Here is a 23367-nt window from a genome sequence, read left to right as displayed (position 1 = left end):
ATTTCAATGTTCGATTTTAGATTCTACTAAATATTGGTAAAAGAAAAGTTTACCTTCTGAGTGCTCATAGATGATGGAGCAAAAGTTAGAAGTGATCTGTTGCAAATTCCAAATTCAGAGCCTGTATTTGAAGATTTTTAGATGCTGTCAAAAATTCTGAAAAACAAATTGCAGATGGCTGTTCCATAAACCTAAGATATGCCTGAGTGGTTATCAATAACATTTTGTTTGCCCAAGGGGAAAATAACACTTAAGCTTTCAAGGTTTTTAGTCTTTTAAGGGTTAATAAAACTGCAAGACAGATCTTACCTGCATGTCCACCTGGTTGAGGTTATGGATTACAGACATTTTTGCTTCTCTTCCATGTATGTTGTTTGGAGGGACCACAGGGCATGAAAGTTTTTGTTTTCAAGTAGGAACCCCATATTAGTGGGAAAAACTTAAAAGCAGGGTCCCAGATGCAGGGATTTGATTGTGAAGGTTGTGGTCTCTGTCAGATTTAAAACCTTTATTTCTTGACATGCATTTCTAATGCAGTGTGAAAAGGGCTTGTGGAGGGATGAAAAAAATCCATCAAAACTGAAACTATGACTGACTTACCCTAGTGTTAGTGCTTTCCTGTCCTACTACAGTGGTTTAGGTAGATGGTCACTTCCTCCCTATGGATTACACTGTCAGAAGAATTAAATCCTTCCTGAGAAGGAACTTTGAAGTTATCTCAACTCTAAATGCATCCGCTATATCTACTTTATGAACAAGAGCTACCTTGGTGTGGATTGACTTCCTGTTGGACATGTCCCTTTCAAGATCAGAAAATTCACATAACGAAAAACATGGTAAAAGCAACTTCTCTTTGTAGAAGAGAACTCTGTGCAAGTTCAAACCTGTTGTAAGATCAAGTTAGTTGCAACGGCTTCATTTTTTTTAAAATTTGGTGAAAAATCTGGAGGGGAAGAAAAAGCCTGAGAACAGCAAGTTGAGGAAGAAAAGGTGCAAGAAGTCTTCAAACAGCTTAAGGAGGACATTGAAAATGTATTGAAGATAATGAGTCTTTCTTTGGACCCTGTTCAGCCACTTGTTTGTATGCTAATGAACAGAAATTCAGGGGGATTCCTCTTAGTTCTTTCTTACAAGCTTTTCATACAGACTTTTAGGTGTGCACTAGACTACAGAAGTCTGCCGACAGACTTGCTTCAGTATTGCTTTGGGGTCTGGCAGGCTTTTCAATGTTGTCCATCTTTCAGTATGTATACCAGTGTGCCTGCGGTTTTCCTGGACGTAGAATTTCCATAACAATTGCTATTTGAACATTCTGTCAAAGCATTAAATAGCACTTGTAGTTTTCTTTAGTCCAGAGGAAGTTCACAGGTGTCTCTTGAACAGCCTTTCTAAACCTCAGATTTGAGAACATGTTCTTCTTAATTTACTAATAAAAAAGACTAATTATGCTTGTATGGTTTTTTCACTTTTGGAGGATTGCAAATTATCCAGAGTCAGTCTTGAAAAGAATCCAGAGATTGAGTCTTACAAATCTCCAGCTACAGATAAATACTCATAGCCCTGGAGACTTGGAAAACTTATAGCCAGCTGATACTGAATTAGGTAGTAAGTGTACTAATGTCCTGGCTTTGAGGAGGAGCTCTCTGAGCAGATCGTGCTTTAAAGGTTAAGTATAGTTTTAAAAGGTAGGCAGAACAACAACTGTTTAGGCAGAGGGAAAAATGCATCTTAAATACAGAATGTCAGGTAACATAAGGCAGCTTTGTATAATCTGTTAAGAGCTGTGCTGAAAAAGCTAGAATGAGCAAAAGAGGTCTCTGCACCCTAAGTTGGAGAGTAGTTAGGGGGAAGTATCATATATACTCTTTCTTACCTATCTGGTCTTACTGCTGGCAGTAACAAGTTGTTGAGCTAGAGAAGCTTTTGGTGTGACCCATCCTGAAAAGTGGCATTTACAGCCAGGTGCTGGCAAGCCTGCCAAATTACATCTCTGGGCTGCCCTTTACCAATTGAAAGCACTCCCACTTGGGAACTCTCTCTCCTATGCTGCCTTCCTCACCTGGGTACTGGAATAGCCAAAACATTTTCTGATATGTTTAACACTTCAGCCTCAGCAAGAAATCCCTGTAGAGGTCATCATTATTTCTGGAAGGATGAGGCTGACTTCTGTAATACAGTTGTCAATTTATATGTAGCATGAGAGATTTGTTGTTCTGTCCATTTCCAAAACAAGTTGAAAAACTGGAATATAGGACAAAAGTTAACCCTATTTTGAATGTACTTAACCTCTTGGCTCTTACTGTCTTCTAGTGCTGAACAGTTTGAGATGTGCTGAAATCACATTTGGAAAGAATCTGCATGCTCATTTTTCAAAACTTTTTCTGTGCAAACAAACATTCTACCTGTGTTGTAGACAATCTTTTTTGTTCTGAAGTAATAGCCACAGTTGATGGCACTAGTGTGTAGCTGACTGCATTTTGTGACTGAAGGTTATTTAAAAATGCTTCTGTTACACATACTTTAAAAAAAAAAAAAGCGGGGGGGAGGGTGGGAAGTGAGGTAAAGGGGGCCCTGACGCAGCACAGATGTTAAACAATAGTGTCACAGTGCACACAGTGAACAACACTTCTGTCTCTTGGGAAGTGTCAGTTTTTACTGAGCTGTCAGTTTTTTACAAGTTTCCATCACCTAGAACCGGTGACAGCATCAAGTTGTTTCCTGTATCATCTTGCAATATGAAATCTTCAGTGCTTACTGGACAATTTAGGCAAAATCAAGAAAGATTTTACTCTCCTGCTGTTCTGTTTTTTCCTTTTTGTTCTGTCACAATTGTGTTTCTATGAGCTTTTTCTCATTTAAACTTTGTCATACATAGAGTAGAACTGACCTTTTGCAGGCATTTTAGTTGGCAGGGTATATTTGCCTACATGCATAGCCGTAACCCAGTCTAGAACCATATATTGCTTCAAATATTTACCTGGCTCTCAGTGTCTGTGTTTTAGTTACTATTCTTGAGAGCTGTTTTCTTCGATAGTTATGCTGTTTTATGATATATGCAGATATAAAAGCAGCATAAAATTACAGTTTTGGACTATGTAGAGAAGAAATGTAAAAGGAACTTTCTCCTCGTGTAGTAACTGCAATACTTCTGGCCTTATATTTAAAGCAAACCAGAGATACTACTGTTTTGGAATAATGCTTCCATTAAGTGTTAGGAGATGCTTGGAAATGGGTAGAGAGGGCTTACGGAAAACTTACTGTAATACCTCATTAACTAGTGCTCATAACCCAAAAATCTTTGGATGGGGGGGAGTTAGTTGTAGTTTACAGTACTAATAAGGATTTTTTTGTGGTTGTTTATAAGACACTTAGTATGCATTTAAACAGCTAAATGTATGTGTCTGTTTTCAATGAGCCAGGAACAACTTTCAAGGGAATTGAGGAGTCAGTCATGTTTTAGTCTAGTGCTGAAGGTAAAATGCATAAGCTAAAAGCTTATGCACTTAATTTTATGTACAATTGGAAATCTGGAAGAGGAATAGGAAAACTTTATTGGTGAAGTTTGGGAACAAAGAAGGATAAATGCTTACTTTTCATTTTGCTAGATGTAATGGTTTTAGCGTCATATTAATCAACTCTGGAAGCCCCCAAAAAGGGGTTTATCTCAATAAAAAAAGACACAAATAAGAATTTTAAAAATTAGGCTGCTGTACTTGTTTTTCACAATGACTTATAACAGATGTTTTTTTACAATGCAAGGGTACCTGTGTCTTCCCAGGTTGTTGTGATGATTGCAGTATTATTCTGTATTCTGGTTTTTTAGCTGCCTTCAGGCACACAGTTTTAAAACTGGCAGAAGAAAGTACTGAGAAGTCTTAGTATGTCTTTGTTTGTGATGTTTCAAACCTCACATTGCTTCAGAAAGCACATTCTGCTTGTATTTAGGTGTTTACTATTTCCTTTATTCTTTCTCATGCATCTTGGATGAGTAGATTTGCTGGGATGCATTTTCCTAAGTTACACTTCCAAGTCTTGAAGTAGCCGTGCTGATTAAAATAAACAGTCTTTACTCTGTATAATGGATTTTTTTGATACATTTGTACTTTACAGAAAGTGATACTCATTATTGCCTAGTAGCACCATCTAGCTGTTGGTAGTGAAAAACGTTCATTTCCCGTCCCCCCCCCCCCCCCATTACAGACCTCTCCTTTATGAGAGGAGATGGACTTGCACCTACTGACCAAGCTGTTGTTATTTTTGAAAGAGTACCTTTTTTCACCCCCTTGGCAATTAAGTCTGATATTATATCAAAAGCTGTGATTTGATTGTGCCTGTCTTCTTTCAAATACTTTTTATATCCTTGCTTATTTGCCAACTCTCAGGAATTGAATAGATATTTTGAGTATGTCGTTACTTTTTTTAAGACTATACATGCTCTGGAATTAAGACTGTCTCTTTGGTACATTGATCTACTTCTGTTTTTCCAGCTGATGATTAACGTTCATCTGCTCCAACCATATTAAATTATTCACTATTCAACAGATAGCAGTGTAACAGTTAACATTTCAACTTACAGCATATGTTCTGTTCGGTTCTGCTGTGGTACAGCTGGTAGCTGTACCTCTAAATAACAATATAAAAATACCTGACCTTTTGAGCTAAAGGAGTAGAAATTAAGTTCTTCTGAGCTTTAGTTGCTCTCATAATTTAAAGAACAACAGAGATTTTTTTCTTTTTTAATTTGTCATAGATGCCTTTTGTTTTACACTGTAAGTATATATAGGAAATGCATAAGAAGCAGCGAGCTGTCTTTTTACTAAAATACATGGATGACTGAGTGTATGAGAAGCACTCCTGTCTTGTAGTAGCTGTGGATTGAAGGCCTCATCCTCTCTGAAGACTGAGAAATCAGGGGCATGTTTGTGTTCTACCTTCTCTCTTTGTAAAGCCGTACCAAGAGCCACATTGGCAGCAGTTGTGTTCCAGGGTAGCTGCCACACAAAGGAGCAGATAAATTAGCTTGATCACAGCAAAGCGTAAGAATTAAGTCTAAAAATCCATGATTTCTACAGGGAGGGGTGATAAAAAGACCATCGTAACTGCTCTTCTCCCCTTCTTCCCTTTGCTTCTCAATTTCTTATATAGCTCTCAGTATACAGTGTGTGTAGGACTTCGTGCCTGAAGCAGAGAGCAGTCTGTTTCACCATGTCCGTCCTCTTTCTAAATAGCCATATCTAGAGAAGTCCTTTATTAACATGAAGTTAGGGACAAAATGCTCAGATTTAGAAATTGTAAAAAATACTAAGGATGTGATAGTCTAAGAACAAAACCTTGTTAAACAGTAATTGGTAATTCCTTGCCTGCCAAACCTGAACTCCGTGAATGAAGGGATTTATTCTTTAGTCTTAGTAGACTAAGGTTGTAGAACCAATTCTATATGCAGAGTGGAATCTGTTTTTCTAATATAGTCTTCGAAGCAGAGAAGATGAGAGAATAACTAAACCAGGAGCCGTCTCTACACCTGTAAAGAATGCAGATGATATTTCTAAAACTATAGAAGAGGTGGCAGTCGAAAGAGCTGAAAAACAAACTCCTCCACTCCCAGGTAAAAACATAAAAATATTTTAATTATGCATGTTGTTGAGAATGGATAACCAGTAAAAACTTTATGCCGTTGCATGTTTGTGGAATGACTTCTAAAGTATTAAAACAGACCAAGTCCTAATTATTTTTATTTCTGAATGCTAACAGTCTGTTATGGTTATAACACCATTTATATCTTCGCATTTTGGTCCTGAAAACCTAAGCTGTGGGGTCTGCCCATTATATAGGGGTTAAACTTCAGTGTTTAGAGGTGTGTTTATAGGTGATGGTCATAAAGAGTTTTGTCCTGATTTCTCAAGCAAGGTTAAAATCCATTGTTTCTTTTCTGAGAGTCAAGCAGTAGACTGGTTCTTAGGGGTTACTGTTGCAGACCATATTTAAACAAGGGTGTAATTAAGCCTGTTTAGAACGACTGTTCCCAAGACACAACTCAAAACTCTGAAATGCTTTGTTACTGTAGCACTTAGTCATGGATCCAGAAGACATTTTAACAAGTGCAGTACAACTAGTAAAACTAGAACAAAATCTCATTCTTTTTTCCCAAAAGGCAAGAATAAGCTAAATGGCAGCAGATAAAAGCTAGTTGGTATGAAAAACAAAAAAAGTTATGGTAACAGGACAGTGTTCTGGGCAGGCTGACTTACAAGATTTTTGTTTACAGAATGAGGTGCTTTAGTGAAATTGTAAGTGGAGAAAAGAGGAGCTGTGCAGATGGTTTAGAGGGAGCTGTTCTTGAAAGGCTGGCTAGAATGAGGAGAAAGCACATCAAACTTGAAAATATTTGAAGACTTAAGGGATGAGCAGTGACACTTCTGCATGTAGTATTCAGTAGCTCAGTGAGGAATTGGAAGAGTTATGATGTTGATAGACTCTGAAAGATCTTGAAAATGAGAACAGTAGGTTTTCTGATGCAGCAGCCATTATCAAAAAGATTGTCATGGGAGGTGACCTTCTGCAGTGGTGTTATGAAAAGGTGCAAGTGAAGTAAGTTTATATTTGCCAAGATAGAAAAAGGATGTAGTAGTGAGATTAGAAAGATGAATTCTGTGTTTCTGTAAGATACTGAAGATTAATAACTGGCATAATACAAAGCCAGCCAGGATAGGAGACCCTTGAGATGGTTCCTAATCAAAAGTAATGTACTAATAATTGGTTTGGGGGACTGGCAAGCAAGTAATAAGTACTGTGGGGATTTTGTTGGTTGGTGGGGAAGAAGAAATGTTCTGTTCTTGGGTGAATTGGAAGAGGCACGTGGAAATATTTAGTTTAGATGGGAGGAGATGTAGGCCAGTACATAGAGATAATATTTAAATTTGTGTCTGCAGATAAAATTAACTTGCCATAATATATAGTCTGAGAGAAAAAAGTGAAATAAAGGGCATAATCCTTTAACAGCCCTACAGAAGGCTCTAGGGAAATGAGGATCTTTCAAAGACCGTAATGAAAATGTGGTTATAAAAGTAGTTGGCACATTCTGTGATAGTTTGCTGCTTAGACTAAGGGCAAGATGACTGTCATGGTTGATTGTGTCAAAGGAAGGTGGAAGGAGAGTATTTGTTCAGAGGGATCATTAGAGGCTTAGGCTAGGAAAGGGTCATTAAAGACTTAAAGGAAAATGCCATGTTATTTTATGGTAAGGACAAAAGTTACATTAGAAAAAGCATTATGTACCAAATCGTTGTCTGAAATTCCCAATTTCAAACTAGTCTGTTCAGTGATTTGAAAGGAAGAGAGCACAGTCGTTGGGACGATTAAGGATATTAGACTAGTTCAAAGCCAGCCTACTTTGGAATCAACTTCTTTCAAGTGTGCAGATGTAAGCCTTAAATACAAATTCTTCTAACGTGACCAGCCATGTAGTGGAGAAGAGCCTATATTAGTGTTCATTACTGAGGGAAGACTGCACTGAGCCATAGTAAGCCACAGAGCTTATCTTTAAGAACCACCAACTGGACCAAAGTAAGCATTGAAATCTGCTGACCTCCAGGCATACAGCAGTAGTTTGAGTGTTTGTGGTGTTTTCATTTCAAAAATTGAATTCCGGAAAGAAGAGAGCCAATGGAAAATGAACAAGTTACGTCAGATAAATCAAGGTGAGAAACAGCAGGTCTTGCTGAGAGTGGTCTTGCGAGCACGAAGCCTTCTGTTATTGTAGTTTTACGGTGTTCAGAGTACTTAATAAAGCACAAAGGAAGTTTTGAGATTTTTAGTGAAGTAACAATTAGGCCAGTAATCATGCTTCTTTGAATGGCATGCTGAGAGTGTCTTCTGTTGTTGAAAGTTTCTATAATTTCACTTTTAAATGGGTTTAAGTGGGGTAGAGGCTACTGAGGAAGTCATTAAGCTCTTCACTTAAGCTTTACTTTCTCATCTTTAAATGACCAAATGGACATTTGAAATCTTTGGATATTTTAATAGAACCAAAGCCAGTGTATGCACAAGGAGGTCAGCCAGATGTGGATTTACCAGTCAGTCCATCTGATGGTCCTTTACCCAATTCAACCCATGAAGATGGAATGCTTCGGTAATGTAACTCCAAACTCAGTTTGAATCTGCCTGGTCCTTGAGCAAACTAAGGTTTTATCCAAGGTGATGAATAACCTGTATAAATGGTCTGATGTAAAGTCCAATATGCTGTCATGACACTTCTGATCAGAAATACTAGGATGAAGACTTTAGTTATTCCTGAGCCTTGCTGGCACTTACATTGTGTAATATACAATTTTAAAGTCTATCAGTTTGCTATGGAAATGAGCAGTTAAAATGATCAACTGGTGAAAACAATTTGTGGTGTTTGTTTCCCTAGGCACCCCCACCCCTTCTGCCCTGTCCCCATCTCCAGAGAGAGGAGAGATACTATAGCATATTCTTTTCCTTTCATAATAACAGGAGAGCAGTGAATAAAGGTCACTGCAGAAATCTGCAAAGTCATGACATAGAAATATATCTACTTCAACTGGGATCTCCTTTATGGACATTAGTGTACATGAGAATACATTCTAGTTTGGTTTCCTCTCAAATTCATCGTCATCTCTTTAGAGCCAAAATAGATCTATATGCCAGCACAGTTCTTCAAAAGGAGGAACATTTCTAGAAGAGAGTGTCAAAGTGCCTCACTTAAATCACTGTATGAGTGTAAGACAGACAAACCCCACTAAACAAGTAAATACAGGTGGGTTTTTTAACTGCTGCTAATGAGTGTGTTGTAATGCTGCAGTTGATAAGCAGCTAATGGTATGCATAGCATAATATCCTCTAATTGAAATGATAGGCAAATGAGTTCTTTGCATGTGTTCAGTCTCAGATTTACCAGGATATTTTATGCTATTACACCTCTAAGTGGAATATTTTCTGAATCTCTAGGCCAAGCATGAAACTGGTAAAATTCAGAAAAGGAGATAGCGTGGGCTTGAGACTAGCAGGCGGCAATGATGTTGGCATATTTGTAGCTGGTGTTCTGGAAGACAGCCCTGCAGCAAAAGAAGGATTAGAGGAAGGGGACCAGATTCTCAGGGTATGTCAAAAACAATAAGAGTACAAATGTTTTGTTGTACCAAAGTAGGTTTTCTTTTTGTGGTATTGTATATATTGCCTTTGTAGTTCAAACAGCTTTTTTCTGTATGTACTTGCTAGATGACTTAGTAGCAGTAAAGTCTGTTACTGTACTGTTTCTAGGAAGGTTAGTAAGTTTTACATCCAATTTCTTAGACTAATTCAGTTGATAAGGTTGTTTGGTTTTTTAACTGTTGGGTCACTAAATTGTCAGAGGGATCTATATGCTACTGATGTTTATAGGTGCTCCATAATACTGATCTAAAGCATATGAAATTAACAGCTACCTATTATTCTGGAAGCTATGCTTTTATCAAGAAATAAAGTGGGACTATTTAGAGGTACAAGAGACATCTTGAGACACATGCATTTGGCATGTATGTATGAGTCTGAATTAAAAAAAAAAATCTCAACCATGCAATGGGAAAATCTAAGTCAACTTATTGCTAAATCTCTGTTACAATGTCATATGCTAAATCAAACTGATTACTTCATTGATACCAGGTAAATAACGTAGACTTCACAAATATCATCCGAGAAGAAGCTGTCCTTTTTTTGCTTGATCTTCCTAAAGGTGAAGAAGTAACCATTTTGGCACAGAAGAAAAAAGATGGTAAATATTTGTATATTGGGAGCAATGTAGTAGACTGCTTGGAACAACATTAAAAAATATAGTGAATGATGACTAACTTCTGGCTTGCAGGAAATCGACACCTTACAAAAACTATTAAGTTCTTTTGACTTCGGGATAGGTTACTACTACAAAGGGACTAGAGGGTGATATTGTAACTGTGCACATACCCCTGCCTCCCCAAACAGACAAAACCCCAAAACAAAACAACCCAATAAACCCACCAAAAAAACCCCTAGCATCTGACAAAAGTATTGGCATTAAACCTTGGAGGAGCAGGACAGTCTGTGGTAGTTATGCCGTTGAAAATGAGTGATTACACCGATATGCGTGCACACACAAACTTCTTTCCCAGTAAGATTCGTGCCTTTTAGGGGAACTGAGTTAAGCTTGCACTAACACCAAATCTTTGACCACGAAAGTTGAATTTATGTTGGTAGAGTTTGCTATTAATAGTTATGCTGCTTAAAATAGAGCAGGTCTGAGACATTAAGTCTTCTTGAAGTAATATTGTATATTTAAAACAAGGGCAATTAAGATGAGGACCTGCTTTGAGTAATTCTTGTGAGCATTAGGACATCACTTGAACTTATGTAACACTTTATATTTTGGGGTTTCTTTTTCTTTTTTCAGTTTATCGTCGCATTGTGGAGTCTGATGTAGGGGATTCTTTCTATATCAGAACTCATTTTGAATATGAAAAGGAATCTCCTTATGGACTAAGTTTCAACAAAGGAGAGGTGTTCCGGGTGGTGGACACTTTGTACAATGGCAAACTGGGTTCATGGCTGGCAATTCGAATTGGCAAGAATCATAAGGAAGTTGAAAGAGGTATCATACCTAACAAAAACAGGTACGATCTTACAATACTGAAATTGCTGTTTTTAAACTACAATTTTAAATTCTGCATCTGTATAATGAATGATTGGACTTGTCTGCAGGAAGCTAGTTTATAGAACTGGTTCAGTCAGAAAAAGTGTTAAAACAAATTGAAGTTAAATATTTGATCTGTGGATTTGCTTTTGACTCTTGTACAGTGCACAAAAAACCTTAAACCTTTCTTTTCAATACAAGAGACAAGGCTATATAAAGCTTTAGAAATGTGGTATCAGCCTCACTAGTTCAATCTTGTACTTTCTAATAAGAAACAATGAAAGCTTGATTCAGCAAGTGGTAGTGGTGGTTTTTAGAATTAAAAGCTTGCTGATCAAGCATTACTTCAGAAGCTGATTTTGACTTCCTTGTTAACTGGTTGGGATTTGTTGTCATCTTAGAGCTGAGCAACTAGCTAGCGTACAATACACACTTCCAAAGACAGCAGGAGGAGATCGAGCAGATTTTTGGAGATTCCGAGGTTTGCGTAGCTCAAAAAGAAATCTACGAAAAAGCAGAGAAGATCTTTCTGCCCAACCTGTTCAGACAAAGTTTCCTGCCTATGAAAGAGTTGTTCTTCGGGAAGGTATGGCTTTATTCTTACTGTTGCAGGTTAACAGGTTTGTGTGGGTTGCCTTGTATTAGCATATGTATTTAAGAGTATCTTGTATTTGTTTTAAACAGTCAGTATATTTTGACTCTTTTTTCCCTTCAATTCTAGCTGGGTTTCTCAGACCTGTAACCATTTTTGGTCCAATAGCTGATGTTGCGCGGGAGAAACTTGCTAGAGAAGAACCAGATATCTTTCAAATTGCAAGTAAGTGTGAGATCAGGTTTTTCTGCAGTTAATGAAATAGCTTTCTTTTGCTAGATTGTTTGTTTCTATATTACTGCTTCAGCTGTTAACATGTTTAACAAAATGTTGACAATGTAAAGGAACAGACTTAAGTGTAAGCTCTTTCACTGTTTGGTTGCTGATAATTCTCTGAAGGTAAAAGTAATATTAGTTCTATTCATGGCCTTCTCAAATTTCATTTTAATTCAGTACCTTAGTATCCTATTTCTAAGTGCTTTTGTAAAGATGTAGTGATTTTTATGGCCAAATTGGTGGGTAGATTTTTGTGTATTATTTTGAAGCAGGAGGAGTGCCTTCAATCTGAATTGACAATTTGAGCTATGAAATGGTTTGTTTTATCTTAACGAGGGAATGTAGAATATGTTGTAAACTTACAGAAGATTTTTACTGTGTCCTTTTTACCAGAAAGTGAACCAAGAGATGCTGGTACTGACCAACGTAGTTCTGGCATTATTCGTCTTCACACTATAAAACAGATAATTGATAGAGTAAGTCTTTTATTATCACTGTACTTTTAACGCAAGAAGAGTAAAACTGGTATAATCAAGTAAAGTGTTAGGTGTTTTAAACATAGAAGGATAACTAATGAGTGTGTTTGCTTTAAAAATTAAGTTTCTCATCTTTCTGTTAGTTGATTAAAAAATAACCCCACTACCTCTTTACTTTCTCTATATTAATAATTGCAGCCTAGAAGTAATTCTAGGCTTTGTTCCAGGGAGTGTTGTCCTCTCTCCATTAAGGCTGTTTCAAGCTGTTTCCTTTTTGACTTCAAGCCATGGTGTGACATTACAGCTGGAAATTGTTACTTTATTTATGGGGTTGTTAGTCTTCCCCCACCCCAATTTACAAATTAATAACTTAACATCATTTTGTTGTGCAAGGATTAGGCGAAAGAGTCCTTCAGTCTCGCTTCCTTAGTATTCTTAAAACTTCTAACATTAGTTCATGATACGAGATCCTTCTCCTCACCTTTTTATTTCCTTACTTAAAAATAAACTGCAAGCCTTTCAGGTGCCCAATAAGGGGTGGGGGGAAGCTCTTCTAGCAGCATAGTGCTGTGTGCTTGAGAAACCTTGCACTGGGTGAAAGCTGGTCAAGTTCTTGCATTGAGTGATTTTTTTTTTTTTAATTTTTTTTGGAAGGAAGGTGGAGGTGTGTAATGAGACTAGGTCTTGTGTTTCCATCTTTCCTTTTTTTCCTATTAGCAGAATACTAATAGGGAACTGCTTATTTTTAGTGCCTGCTTACTTTGAGGAGTTTTTTTTTTAATGGGGAGTTAAATATTAAAAAGCTCATAGTTACGCAGTCAGTCCTATAGGTCAAAATGTATATGCCTCTGTAGCCTGCTACTAGAAGTGGCTTGATTTCTATTATTCAATAGGAAAAGAATTTAAATCAATACTTTGAAACAATGAACTCTGGAAAGGTAATACAAAATAAATTTGTGGAGGCTGTTTAAAAAAAATGAATTCAGTATGTAAGTGATTAACTTTCTTACCTCTGTCCTTTTTATCACAACAGGACAAACATGCTTTATTAGATGTCACTCCTAATGCAGTGGACCGTCTGAATTATGCCCAGTGGTATCCTATTGTAGTGTTCCTAAATCCTGATTCTAAGCAGGGTGTAAAGACTATGAGAATGAGGTTGTGCCCAGAATCACGAAAAAGTGCCAGAAAGCTGTATGAAAGAGCTCACAAGCTACGCAAGAACAACCACCACCTCTTTACAAGTAAGTAATTAGGTATACTGGATTATTATTTCTGAGAGGGAGGGGGAGATGAGATGAGAGTAACTTCATCCTCCAGACTTTTCTGCAAATGAACCAAGTCAAGCAGTTGTTGACTTATTCAGGCTCCCCCATTCAATAACCAATAGTTCATTGATGTGTGAATTGTTTGCACACAACTGCACAAGTATAAAGTGATATGAAACATCAAAATGACACTTCTAATAGATCTGGTGGGTTTGCAGGATCATCAGCCAAAATCAAACACTTGAAGAAACAGGAAGATGATGTAATTAACTTTTTTCAGTCTGGCTAAACTGAAGCCTCATTTTATTCGAAGCTACTGTTACCTCAGTATTTCCTATGGGATAAAACGTCCCAAACCACACCAGGCCTTAAGGTTGCCTTGCATACTAATACCTACATTACAATTTACATCTCACTGTTTTAACCTACCAGTTTATGTTGCTTTTATTACTGGTGGTGCGGATCCTTCTCATAGTTCTGCAGAAGCCATAAGTCAAACTAACGTGCTGTAATTCCAGCTACTATTAACTTGAATTCAATGAATGAAGGATGGTATGGAGCTCTAAAGGAAGCAATTCAGCAACAACAGAACCAGCTAGTGTGGGTTTCGGAAGGAAAGGTAAGAAATAATGTGTTTGGGGAGAAATGACAAACCTGTATTTATGAGAGGTTTTTTATTCTTTCATTCTTACTGGTATTGCAGATATGGGCAGATACTTGTGCAATGAAGTTTGTTTTCCTGTTTTCCTCCTCATCTTAACCATCATTTGAAGATCTAAAGCAGTAATGCGTCATGGCTGTGTGAACAGCTCAAAACTGATTTGTCACTGTATTGGTGCAGTTACTCTGTTAATGAGGGCTGTACAGTTGTCCTTGTGCATGTAGCAGTGTGGTAAGTGAGAGCATTTGCCCATTGTCACTGTTAGCTGGAGGATATATTATTGCTTTGAAGACTCTGTGGGATTGGATGCTTCTTCGTGAAAGAACTGGGTGTTCTGCTGCATTGATACTAGAGGCTGGGATTGCCTGATGATTAATTACTTTTTGTTCATATAAAAGCAAGTAGCATATTTATGTTCTTTCTGACCTTTGAGAACTGTGTTCTCTCAGTTGTGAACACAGATACAAAATCATAAGTTAGTTTTGTATGTTCCCCCTAAACTCCGCTTGCCTTCTCAAGCTGCATGTTACACTATGCCCATTAGATCCATCCTCCTGAAGAATTAATACCAAGTGAAGTGCCAACTACAAGTAAGCAAATGATGAATCAGTTATTGCTACATGTTTCTTAATATTTGGATTGTCTATTTCTGTTCAGATTGAGCTCCTTTCACTTCCTTATATCTACCTTCGAGTTAATTCCAATATCGTAATATTACTTTAAAGTGCAGCTTTGTATCTTTCCAAACACTGTGATTTCCCTGGACACTATGCACTATCCTCTCCCTTACACTGACAGTCATCTGACCCCTTAGTAGAATGATTCAAAGAGCTAGACTGTAGAAAAGGCTTTTAGGTGTAAGCTTAACATCTTCAATGATTGAAACCTGATTTCTCCTCCCCTGTGATACTCAAATTGTTGAATTCTCATTCTGTTGCTGTGCTGCCGGATTTGGAATATAACTAACTTTTTCAACTACCAGACTTACTGTTGTGGTTCAGAACAAGATAGATGCATTCAATTTGTTCACTACTTAATTATTCACCAAAAAAATTCCTAGCTTTACATAGCAAGAAAAGGGCATTCTTTAGAAAGTATTTCAATAAACGTATACTCTAATTTTGTTTGACACAGGCAGATGGTGCTACAAGCGATGACCTTGATTTACACGATGACCGCCTTTCTTACCTCTCAGCTCCTGGTAGTGAATATTCTATGTACAGCACAGACAGTAGACACACATCTGATTATGAAGACACAGATACAGAAGGGGGTGCTTATACTGATCAAGAACTGGATGAAACTCTGAATGATGAGGTTGGGACTCCTCCTGAATCTGCTATTACACGTTCTTCAGAACCCGTTAGAGAGGATTCTTCTGGAATGCATCATGAAACTCAGACTTACCCTACTTATGCATCTCAAGCTCAGCCACAGCCAAATATCAGAATAGATTCTTCAGGATTTAAAACTACTACTTCTCAACCGGTAAGAAAGTAACTTTATACACTGACCACTATACATGTACTTCAGGTTGCAAGTTCTCTTGAACAAGAAATCTGTGTTTCTAGTCTGCTTACCAGTATTGTGAGTGCATACAAGAATCTTGTCAACAGCAACAATAATATATTATAATGAATTGGAGAATCAGCTTGCCCTACCCGTTTTAGTGACTCGTTCTGACGGGAGGGGGATTGAAGTACCATTCTACTTTGATTAAATATTTTGGGTTTTTTAATCTTCAACATAATGAATTTCTGGAAGTGCTAGTGCATGATACTTTCAGTACATTTCATTCTACATCTAGCTGTGTTGATCAAAGCATCGTTTAAATTATTTTAATATAAATCAAAAAGTCATACAGTGATTCAATAGCAGTATATTTAAAATATTTTAAACACTTCACAGAAAGCAGAAGCCTCACCTGCAGTCCCTTACCTTTCCCCGTCGCCTGAATCAAACCCTGCAACCTCATCAACCTCTACAGTAAATGCTAATGTAAACCTAGCTAATGTCAGACTGGAGGAGCCTACTGCTGCTCCTTACAACTCTTACCAACCACAAGCGGGCCCCTTAAGAACATCAAGTACTGAGGGAGCTCATATAGTCCTAAGAGACCAAGAGCCATCATCCTTATCGCCGCATATAGATCCAGCAAAGGTACCTGTGCCACATTGTTGTGCTGATTTCCTGCTATACGTCAAGCTAGCACATGATCTCTTTGTTTTGCCCTTATTTGGAGAATTCCTTCTAATTTTTTTCCTGTAAGACATCATGCAGGTTACAAAAAACAGTGCATCTGATTTGCTAAGCATCATCTAATGTTTTGTGTGCATGGCTTCAAACTATATACTTTTCACTTCTCAAAAAGATGACATTTTTAAAAAAGGCTGCATTCTGTGTTTTGATTTTACTTCATGTTAATTTTTTTAGCTTGTTAATGTTTTGCTGTTTATTAATGAGGCCTTGAGAAAAATCTGCAATTCCTTAAAATCACACTAGATCTTTGTATACTTTAAATCATGCCAAATCCTTGATCATGAAGATTAATCCAGTTTGTTGGGTCACTTTATAGACTTCCTCAGCAATGTTAGAGTTAACTTAAATATATAATTGACTGACTTCCACTTCTCCCACCCCCTGCAAAAAAGTGTGTGGGCCCCCTCCCCAACACCAAACCCCAAAGACGAGACTGTTACCTGTGTCTTTCCCTTTGTTACCTGTGTCTTTCCCTTTGTTACCTGTGTCTTTCCCTTTGTTACCTGTGTCTTTCCCTTTGTTACCTGTGTCTTTCCCTTTGTTACCTGTGTCTTTCCCTTTGTTACCTGTGTCTTTCCCTTTGTTACCTGTGTCTTTCCCTTTGTTACCTGTGTCTTTCCCTTTGTTACCTGTGTCTTTCCCTTTGTTACCTGTGTCTTTCCCTTTGTTACCTGTGTCTTTCCCTTTGTTACCTGTGTCTTTCCCTTTGTTACCTGTGTCTTTCCCTTTGTTACCTGTGTCTTTCCCTTTGTTACCTGTGTCTTTCCCTTTGTTACCTGTGTCTTTCCCTTTGTTACCTGTGTCTTTCCCTTTGTTACCTGTGTCTTTCCCTTTGTTACCTGTGTCTTTCCCTTTGTTACCTGTGTCTTTCCCTTTGTTACCTGTGTCTTTCCCTTTGTTACCTGTGTCTTTCCCTTTGTTACCTGTGTCTTTCCCTTTGTTACCTGTGTCTTTCCCTTTTTAATCTACTTCATTCTTTTACTTAAAAATAGGACTGGAAGGGATCTCTTGAATCACCAAGTTCAGCTTCGTGTGACTGCAAACTACTGCATCAAATTATTCCACTTTTAAACAAAATTAAAGCTAATATTTAAAACTTAGCTTTGATTAAAATATTACATTTCAAATGCAGCTGCAGTTACTCTTCATTTTAACTGAAAAGTATGCCTCTCTCCTAACAGGTTTACCGAAAGGATCCGTATATTAACGAAGAAGTGCCCAGGCAAAGCTATGTTTTAAAACAGCCGGCAATTAATCACCCAGTACAGAGACAGGAAAGAGACCCAAATCTGATCTATGAATCCCAGGCTCAGTATGCAGAAAAACAACCGAGTAGGGACTATGAACAGTCATCATATAGGTATGATTCTACAAACTATGTAGATCAATTTTCTCGTGGTTATGATCCTCGCCTACATTATGATGACCGTGTACCTCCCTATGAGGAGCACTGGGCATATTATGATGAAAAACAGCCCTACAACCAAACAAGAACAGCTTATGAAAACCAGCCTCCTAGGGATCTTGATTCCAGACAAAATATAGAAGAGAGCGCAGAACGCAGCTATTATCCAGCACAACCTCGTTTTGAGGAACCCCCTCCAATGAGCTTTGATGGCAGACCTCGCTATGAGCATGCACCCAAAAACTTCAGCTTACCACAAGTGCGATATGAAGATCAACATACTGTTGGATATGATGCGCATGGTAGATACAAACAAGAAGCTCAGCCATACCAGTCAGCCATATCTCGATCTCCTGAACCGAAGCAGTACTTTGATCCACATACAAGGGGCTATGAACAAGGTCCTCCTCAAGCTTATAATGCTAAAGCTGGACAATACGAGCCTTCTCATAGCACTTCAGGTGTTTCTCTTCCTCCTCCCCCTTCATCACAAACCAAAACAGAAGTTTTGCCTTCTAACAGTAAACCACTGCCTACACCGCCATCTCTAGCAGAGGAAGAAGAAGATCCAGCCATGAAACCACAGTCTGTGCGAAGTAGGGTTAAGATATTTGAAAGAAGAAGATCACCATCTTTGGAAAAAATGAAGGACCCAAGTGATACATCAGCTGTCAAGGTAAGTCATTTAAGTTTTCTAATTCCTGGTTTTTGCTAATGAGACTACATAGCAAGAAGTAAAATCTTGTCTTGGAAAGAAAGCTTTACTGCTTGTGGAATAGCCTCTTAACAACCTAACTTGGAGCACGTTTTAAAAGCAGAAGCTGAAAACTTGCGTGAAAACACTGAAGGGGATCTTGCCATGCTGAGAACTCCTCCAGTTCATCTTCTACTAGTATTTCATTCTGGTTTTCCTTTTCGGGGAAGGGGGGGGGCAGTGTTAGTTTTCTTACTCATGAAGTGCTGTAGCTTTCTAAATGTTAGAATCTAAGAGAAAATGCTGTGCTTTTCTTTACAGCCTCCAGAACTAGCACCTAAGCCCACACTCACAACTGTGAGTGGTGCAAAATCAACTTCTCAAAGCCAGTATGAACACGACAAAACAACTTACAGGTAGATGCACAACTGATGAATTATATTTATTTTTCAGTATGAGATTAGAATATTCAGAAAACATGTCTTAAGTGGTTCAAATTGGAAACTGCAGAGTGGAGAGTCGGAGTGTCAGTATGATTTCTGTGTCAATAATAAGGCAGGGCATAAAGTCAGTTCTCATGGGCATGGTTGCTGGGAAGTGGGGGAAGGATACAACATGTTTTTTCAGCGTTTTTGAGGAAGAAACTTAGTCAATATCTCCATCTTACTTTTTTCTGTATTTAACTGAGATAATTAGAATGTAAAACAAAAGGGAAAAGGTAAGGTAAAAGGGAAGTAAGGATTTTCTTCCTTTGTCACAGCTATGTAATTTCCATGCAATATAGGTTAAAAAGGCAAGGTGTGCAATTATAAGAACTACATTTCAGTTGCTTTATTACTAGCGAAGTTATAAAATAGAAGTTTAATACAGGTATTTACGCTTGTTCAACTGTGCAAGGCAACTGTATATTATTATTCTTGGTTAGGGCCCCAGAACCACAGAGACCTCAAGTGAAGCCACCTGAAGATATAGTGCGTTCAAATCATTATGATCCTGAAGAAGATGAAGAGTATTATCGAAAGCAGCTCTCATACTTTGATCGCAGGAGTTTTGAAAATAAGCCATCTGCGCAGGTTCCTGCCAGCCATCATCCTGAGCCCACTAAACCAATACATCCGCAGAATCAGCTGAATTTCACCAGTTATTCTAAGTAAGTTTGGGGGATTTCTCTTTATTTATTTGAAAAAGGAGGGAGGCATACAGGACTAAAACAGGTATTCTGCCTCTGTCAATGGAATTCTAGGGGTTCATGGTATCTAAATGAAATTATTTTGTATTCACAAAGTCAGTTTTTCTGTTTAGATGTAGCTTTAGTTTGAAAACATGTAACTGATAACTTGTTGTTTCGGTAAATGACATAAATAATTTTTGTAGGTTTCAGTACCTTCAACATGTTACTACTTTTGTTTACCACTTACTAACAGAACATAACAAAGTGTTTCCTTAGTCTAATACCGAGTCCTTAAACATCTTTCAAAGAAAAGGTTTGGTTTATTCCAGTTCTGCGTGCATTTATTCTGCAGACAGGCTTGTACATGTTAGTAATGTTTGACATTAGGAAACTGAGCCTTTGGGGAATATTGTTGAGGCCAGAATTTAATCTGTTGATGGAAACATCTGTTTCCTGTATTGTTCTGCTTCCTTGGTTTGGAACATTTTGATACAGAAATTGTGTGAAAGCTCATACACAGATTTAGCTCAGGTAAAGAACTGGCTATCTTGGAGAATACTTACACAAACTTTGCGAATACTCTCGGCAGTTACCTAAATTTACAAAATTTGTTTTGATTCAAACCATAACAATGTGTTTGTAGCTGTTACTGTGAAAAGCTATCTTGGCTTGCTGCACGCAGGCTGAAAATTGGGCATTTTTGAAGGCTTTTGGTGGCCTTCCTGCTTGATATCTGGACCATTCAGGTCAAGCTTGAAAATCTGGCAACCTTAATGTAAATGAGATCTTTAGAGTGAAATAATAAACTAGCTTGCTGAAGTTTTATAGTGTTAAGTGTATGTGCAAGCTGTCTTTCATGTACTTGGTACACTGTGTTCCAGTGCTTGCCTTAAAGGATTTGAGCTAGGACTCGGGAATCCTGTTCTTATTTGTACAATATTGTCTATCATTTCCAATGTCTTTCTCTGTGAACTGAGAAGATTGGAATCTTTCCAAAAGGTTGATAGGTTTTAAAGGATTCCCTTTTTTCTGATCAAGAAGTCTGCACATGGTAACTATTTCTTACTTCACTTTTTTTATATGCTAAGGAAGGAATGTGTATAGTAATCTGTAACCACTTCTGATTCTCACTCAAGTATGTTCTTTAATCTTCCTTTTCACTTGCTCTGTGTTTTCTGATGGAAATAGGGGAGCGTATCTGCCCTGCTCTCTGGGCATCATAGGAAGAAACCTAAAAAAAAAATTCTTGGCTGGCCTCATAATGCATTGCAGAGGCTTTCAGGATTATGTTCCCACATACAAAAAACCAATGTTACCCATAGATCATCCATTTTCGTCTGTAGGCATGGACTGTTTAGCCATCATAAATGCAAGTAGTGTTTTGGGAGAAATGTTGTAAGCTTTCAAGTAATTGTGAAGACTCAAATTCTTCGGATGGACAGCGTTGTAAGCTTTTGGAGTACATTTGTCATCATTTGCAGTGTTGTCACACACGCTGAAAAACATGAGAAATACACAAACTATTGATTTTTTGCTGCAGAACAGCTAATTGAGAGATTGGTCCTTACTTCTACCTACCACTTCTGTCTGCCATGACACTTCCATTCATTGGCTGCTCAGTTCTGGTTTTGTTTTGATTGTGAGTTAGTGTATAACTTCAGGGCTTGTACTTATGGGAAGGTGATATCTTACTGCCACACAGGAATAAGGCAATACTGGTTTTAAGGTTGATAGTTTCATACATTGGGGGACGAAAATGTGTTATGTTTTTTTTTATGAAAGAATGTAACCCTTAACAGGAAGGAATAGACATGGGAAAGAAAATTTACCCAGGGTAGTCCAGTGCAAATAGACAAAGACTAAAATATTAGTGGGAGTAAGTGGGAAGAAATAAACAAGAACACTACTGCCTCTAGAAGCATACTGCAATGTCCTTGCGTGGAAACACAAAACAATTGCTGTCTTGAACGCATTCATATTTAGGACCCTCCTTTCACCAGCTTCCAGTTTGCACCCTGTTACTTGCTCGTTATTAATCTTTTTTTCCAGTGAACTTACATGGCAGTTGCTATTCTGTAAATAAACTCTTCTAAAAATAAACAGGACTAAATTTGGATGATACATGACCTGTTGATTATGCAATCTCTTGCTCCTGCATAATCCATATAATGTATTCTGGATACAGAGGACAGATTTTATTTATTCATGAGCAACAGCTTCAACTTTTCAATTTTAAATATTAATGTTAAACATTAATTAAAGTTCTTTGCCACTGCTTAAGTATTGTGAAAGTATGTATTTTTCCCATTACGTGTGTACAAATTTGTTTACTCTTTTAATTTGTTGGAATTTTATTTGCATCATTTAGGAAATTTATGCCATTACTAAAGCTGCTTTGTATGTCATATTTGCATGTTACAGTTGTCAGTAACTGTAGAATAAGGGATAGTTTCTCTTGATGTGAGAAAGTAATAAAACTTGTAAATGGACATGTTTCGGTGGATCTAGTTGGAGCAATTTATGAGGCTACCACCCCTGTGACTGAGGGTAGTGGATTTGTTCCTGCTTGGTTCAATGTAGTTACTTGCATTAGCTTGACATGCTGCAGAATGAGGTAGCTTATCTAAATTTTCTATTGAGTAGGGTTAAGAGTACTCACATGATCAGTTACAGCCTCATCTGAGGAGGCAGTAAGGAATAGCGTCCTGTGTAAACTGCTCTAGCTGAGGTCTTACATGTCTGTTAGAGCTGGAGCTTTTTGAATGGAAACTGAAGATCAGCAATGCAGTTTGATAAGTTTTCTATTGTACACCGAGGCTTATAACCTCTTGCCCACTGGTTTGTTCTAGTGGTTCATTTCTGCTTTATTTCAGATTAAAGTAGCAGTTTTGTAACCAAAATGAAGTGGGGAAACAGCTTAGAAAACAGCACATCAATAATTAGAGGAGCTTCATTTATACACTCAAAAGTTGTAAGCAAGCATTTTGTTGTGGACCACTTTCATTGCATTAGGTTCTGAACAATGTGGTTGAGATTGTGGCTGACCCTTGGTCAGGAGCCTATGATAGAACAGTGTGCTTCATATTAAGCACAACTTTGTGCTGGTTGTGTTTGTGTTGTCACAGCTCTCCTTTCTGTTCCCTCCATCAAAATGTACTACCCTTTCCCATTTTTTAATTCCTCAGAAAACGGGCAAGCAGTTCTTGACTTAGGTGTGGAGTGTGGGTTTTTCTGGTGGGCTTTTGCAGTGCTGCCCTCCCCTGGTTGTTTACTGCACTGGGAAGCATTGATTTCAGGTGGGCAGTTTTCTGAGAAAGCAGCTACTACCCACCTGGAATAAAGACAGCAGTGAGTGAGTGTGCAGTAATAACTTCTGTTGTTGGATGAATGGCTTTATATAAAATCAGTGGGAATGGAAGCTTATATAGCAGATGTAAAATGATCTTTTTTTGCAACACTGATTTTAGAGATACATTCATACAGATGCTGTTTAGCTCACCAAGCATCACATTCATGTGGTCATCAAGCAGACTTTCAAAAGTTGATCAGCCCTTTTCTTAGTTTCATAATGTATTCCTCTGAAGCAGTAAGACTGTTGGTGTCTAAAATTGTTGCCTGTTACATTTTTATGAGCATACAGAAAGGGAAAGCTGTCCTAATGCGAAACGTATTTCCTTGCGACATACAAGCAAGATCAGTGTTAAAAATCAAGGGGAAGTCATCAGTATGCTTATGGTTTTCTGTCTTACCCAGTATTCATAAACAGTGGTTCTAAGATGTCCTTTTAGGAATTGCTGAACACAATCAGAAGCATTTTATGGTGTGGGATCTGCTGTTGGATGAGCTGATAGTGCTATAGAAACATTTGCTATGAATGTACCTTCAGTACATGATCTGCAAAACAA

The 23367-nt window shown here is 37.8% G+C and overlaps 1 protein-coding gene across 7 annotated transcripts in view; it reads left to right on the top strand.

Annotated features, from left to right (window-relative positions):
* TJP1 (tight junction protein 1) overlaps nt 1–23367 on the top strand; it is a 194780-nt gene that overhangs the window by 161113 nt on the left and 10300 nt on the right. For 5 of the 7 annotated variants that reach the window (XM_059824097.1, XM_059824100.1, XM_059824101.1 and 2 more), the window contains 15 exons: nt 5469–5605; nt 8023–8128; nt 8968–9118; nt 9661–9769; nt 10421–10640; nt 11062–11246; nt 11382–11477; nt 11922–12004; nt 13038–13248; nt 13791–13891; nt 15068–15421; nt 15842–16093; nt 17374–18273; nt 18613–18707; nt 19217–19441. In XM_059824097.1, coding sequence (XP_059680080.1) covers nt 5469–5605; nt 8023–8128; nt 8968–9118; nt 9661–9769; nt 10421–10640; nt 11062–11246; nt 11382–11477; nt 11922–12004; nt 13038–13248; nt 13791–13891; nt 15068–15421; nt 15842–16093; nt 17374–18273; nt 18613–18707; nt 19217–19441 — 3225 coding nt within the window. The remainder of the gene's footprint in view (nt 1–5468; nt 5606–8022; nt 8129–8967; nt 9119–9660; nt 9770–10420; nt 10641–11061; nt 11247–11381; nt 11478–11921; nt 12005–13037; nt 13249–13790; nt 13892–15067; nt 15422–15841; nt 16094–17373; nt 18274–18612; nt 18708–19216; nt 19442–23367) is intronic. The other 2 variants (XM_059824103.1, XM_059824102.1) reach the window with 1 other exon arrangement.

The sequence above is a fragment of the Gavia stellata genome, chromosome 13 (assembly GCF_030936135.1).
Source record: "Gavia stellata isolate bGavSte3 chromosome 13, bGavSte3.hap2, whole genome shotgun sequence".
NCBI lineage: Eukaryota > Metazoa > Chordata > Aves > Gaviiformes > Gaviidae > Gavia > Gavia stellata.
This window is presented reverse-complemented; position numbering and strand designations above follow the sequence as displayed.